This window comes from Olea europaea, unplaced genomic scaffold (assembly GCF_002742605.1).
Source record: "Olea europaea var. sylvestris unplaced genomic scaffold, O_europaea_v1 scaffold2777, whole genome shotgun sequence".
Taxonomy (NCBI): Eukaryota; Viridiplantae; Streptophyta; class Magnoliopsida; order Lamiales; family Oleaceae; genus Olea; species Olea europaea.
The window spans coordinates 74,205-78,165 of NW_019246234.1; the positions used below are offsets into that span (position 1 = coordinate 74,205).

General features: G+C 35.9%; 1 protein-coding gene and 1 pseudogene across 1 annotated transcript in view; one reads left to right on the forward strand and one right to left on the reverse strand.

Moving 5' to 3' along the window:
* The window catches only part of LOC111383851 (transmembrane emp24 domain-containing protein p24delta4-like), a 2,336-nt gene extending 1,887 nt beyond the window's left edge, over nucleotides 1–449 (forward strand). The window contains exon 4 of the mRNA XM_023008032.1: nucleotides 314–449. Coding sequence (XP_022863800.1) covers nucleotides 314–449 — 136 coding nt within the window. The remainder of the gene's footprint in view (nucleotides 1–313) is intronic.
* A 1,300-nt stretch (nucleotides 450–1,749) lies between these two features.
* Nucleotides 1,750–3,702, reverse strand: LOC111383852 (annotated as a pseudogene).
* Between the last annotated feature and the right edge of the window lie 259 nt (nucleotides 3,703–3,961).

Genomic DNA, 3,961 nt, shown 5'->3' on the forward strand with positions numbered 1-3,961 from the left:
TTTTTTTGAGCATGCATGGTTAAAAAATAAGGGAAAATGTTTTGGTTTATGTGTAATATTAATTTATTGGAGAATTTATGATTCATAATAAGAGAGAGAAAAATGAATTATAATTTAATGGGGAATAATGGGGGCCAAACGTGGGCTTAATGTGGTGTCATTAAATTGTGTTGCTTATTCTTATTCATTCATGTTTTGAATATTGCTCGAGCATTCAGATCATTCTGTTTTATTTGGTTCAACCAACTATAGTTGGTTTTATAGTCATAATATGAGCTCACTACGTGCTTTCTTTGTGGATTTCTCCTCACAGAAAAGCTGAGATGCGAACCGTGAGTGAAGCAACAAATGCTCAGGTGGCATGGTTCTCCTCGGGAATCTGCATTGTGGTTTCAATTGCCCAGATTTCATACTTGAAGCAGTACTTCCATAAGAAGAAGCTAATTTAGGTTTTGTTAATCTAAGGGCTTGTTTGATATAATTTATTTGGAAATAATGAGTTATTGAATAGTATTTTTTGTAAAATAAGTGATTAAAAAGTAAGGAAACTTTATTAATTTATGTATAGAATATTTTATGGTTTGAATTTGTAATAGAAAATGATTCTGTAACGAATAATTTAAATTTTTAAAAAATGACAAATAGGGGCTTAATCTAAGGGCTTGTTTGATAGAATTTATTTGGAAATAATGAGTTATTGAATAGTATTTTTTGGAAAATGTGTGGTTAAAAAGTAAGAAAATTTTTATTAGTTTATGTATAGAATATTTTATTGTGTAAATACGTGGTAGAGAATGATCCTGTAACAAACAATTTAAATTTTTAAAGAATTACAAATAGGGGCTAAATTATATTATATGGTACCGGATGAAATTTTCGATCTTTTGTTCCCCTATCCATCCACCATGAATTTGGACGTGAAAGTAGTAATTGTGACATTTTCTCTCTTTGAGATGATGAGGAAATTGTAATTGTAGATTAAGATTATGAAGGGTTCTTTTTGCTCTCCCTCCTAAATTAGTACACATACAGTGATGAGCACACATAAATGGTTCATTTTATTAGGTTAATTATAACTAGAGAATATTAAGGGTGTGTTTGTCACCCATTATTTGGGAAGAATGTACTATAAAATAGTGATTGATGTTGAAATATGTGGTTAAAAAAGAATGAATTTTTTTTATTTACGTGTAATATCATTTTAATGAAGAATGTTTAGTTGAAAATAAAATCTGTAGCAAAAATAATGAAAAAGAATGGAAAAAAATGGATGACGACCAGGGGCTAAGGAACAATATGCATCTTAAATTTTGTCAATTGTTAGTAAGTCAAGTCAATAATGTGGCCAATGCTATATATTAAGCACTTATCTAGTGGAACTTTTTCCCCCAAATTCTGAGCGCTTTTTTGACCATTAAAATGTCAGGTGGAACCAAATGTGAGAGCCAAAGTCAACAAAGATGGCTGGTTTTGGTCTGCAACGGTCTAAAAAGTAATTCTATTTTCCTAGAAAGCAACTCCAGACACGCACTAAACTTTTCCAACAAAAATGGCTAGTTTTGGTCTGCAACGATCTAAAAAGTAATTCTTTCCCCCTAGAAAGCAACTCCAGAGAGGCACTAAACTTTCTCAATTAATATTATTCTTTTACAGAGCGATGGTTAAAATTCTCATTGGCAAAGTTCATGAGATTTATAGGGTGTATTCAGTGGCTTTTGAGCAGTAATATCAGATAATGTGGAAAATCTTATCTAGAACATTAGAACATTATCCCATTGGAAAATCCATGGATTGAAGATCTCCCATGAAAAATGGAGTAAGAGAAATCACAAAGACTAAACTCTTAGACAACATTATTCAATCAAAATAATCTTACGATTCATGTATCTAAATCTGCAAATGTCTTCAAAGAAATCTTCTGCACTACTATGGGGCTCTTCATTTGAAGAATCTTTATCGTCATGTTCTTTAAATTCTTGGCTTAATTTACTAAAGACTCCAAAGTATTCATCTTCTATTCAGCATTCAAAGGTGATCTGACAGTAATCACAACCTTTTCAAGGCACGGAATTGAAAATCTTGAGTCCACCTATAAAAAGAGTAAAGTTTCTTCAGTAAATTTAAAGGGTATAAAAAATCCTACGGCAATTGAACTTGGGTCAAGTTGGCTGTGTCCATCAATTTGATTAACAATAAATATGATGTCACACTTTACTTGGCACCCTAATTGGCACATAACTAATGGAAATAGATAATGTGACCGAGTTAAAACAAAGTTTTAAGTGATGAACTAGAACATTCTTGCTATAAGTTTAGCGACAATTGATGCATTTACCCAAACGATAACACATATATGCAATGAACTCACGTTTTTCAAGCTGTTCTTTTGGCAAAGAGCAGCAAACATGGCACCATGAATGTCAAAAGTTTGCAGCTTTGGGTGGCTGTTAAAGAAGTCGACAAAATCAATCTCCAGAAATGGCACGAGTTCTTCAAAATCCCCAGTGAATTCCACTTTCATGTATAGTTGCTTCACGTGTCATTTGACAGTAAAAGTTTGTCAGGAATGAAGACTCGATTCTATGTATCAAACTCTTTAACAGGAAAGTAAATGAGATAAATTGTAAAAACGGTTATAAAATACCTATATTGTTGGAAATTGAGAGATTTTTCAAGCATCGAGTTTCGTGGACTTGGATGAAACTACTACCTTGTACTTCAAAGGATTCGAGCTTTGGTGAATTGAGCAAAAGCGAGCAGTTACCATTTCCAGTAAAATCAAGCTTACAATGCTCCAGATGAGGAAGCTCAATTGAAAGAGACTTCAAACCCTCACAATCAAGAAGTAACAGGTGAGTCAAATTAGGACAAGCGCGAAGTGCATCAGATAGCGCTGTGTCCTTCAATCTAGCACCAACTACTTCGAGATTTCTTAGCCTAAGGAAAACATCCCATTGGGGCGAATCAATCATCAGCACACCCCAAAGCTTAAGGGACTCCAAATTCCATGCAGACCCAATGCAATCCAACTTTGAAGAGATTTCAATAAGATTCTGGTGTGGGGTTATGGTATTCATTCGAAGCTCGAGGTCCTTCAAGAAGGGTCCTGTTATCGACAGCCATGACCTGAGCCCTACGCTGGAAAATGGGCAATGGTTATGGTATTCATTCGAAGCTCGAGGTCCTTCAAGAAGGGTCCTGTTATCGACAGCCATGACCTGAGCCCTACGCTGGAAAATGGGCAATAAACTACAAGTTCCTCTAATTCAGCAATTGAAGAAATCATTTGCATCACAATGGCATCGGGGGTAATTCCATTGGTAAGTGACTATGCCAATATTGGTATACCCCGAGGAGTTTATCCCGAGGACTCAATATATACCCCACAATCATTTCTCTTCTATGGTCCTCGGGATATCGTAGTCCTCGAGATATCTCGAGGACACATTTACCTTCTCTCAATGTCCTCGAGAATAGTCATCGAGACATACACTACCAACATGCCTCTTAAGACCTGGGTACCTAACTAACAAACCTAAACACCCAAGGATTCTACATCAACCCTGACACCACTTGTCAAACAATTCCATTACAAGTAGGACACTCTTTATAATAGAAATTCCCTTGGATAAAAACATCCAATCAACACAATCCTACTAGGAGTACACTACCTACTCCTATTAAAGCAGAACCTTGGGCCATTATTCAGGTACGTTTTTCATTGTTCTTCAGCACATAGCCTCACGCATATATTTCTCTTTCTGACTTAAGCATCGGAGGGGCGACGAGAACACACCTCGTTGCCTTTGTTTCAGGTATCGGAAGATCACGTTCGTGCTCCTCATCCGTCATCAAGCTCGGGAAATCTACAGGTACGATTTTTGGTAGCATCATTGGCGCCGTCTGTGGGAAGCGCTACCAAAAGCCATGGTAAACACACAATCAGGTCTTCCACCCGCAA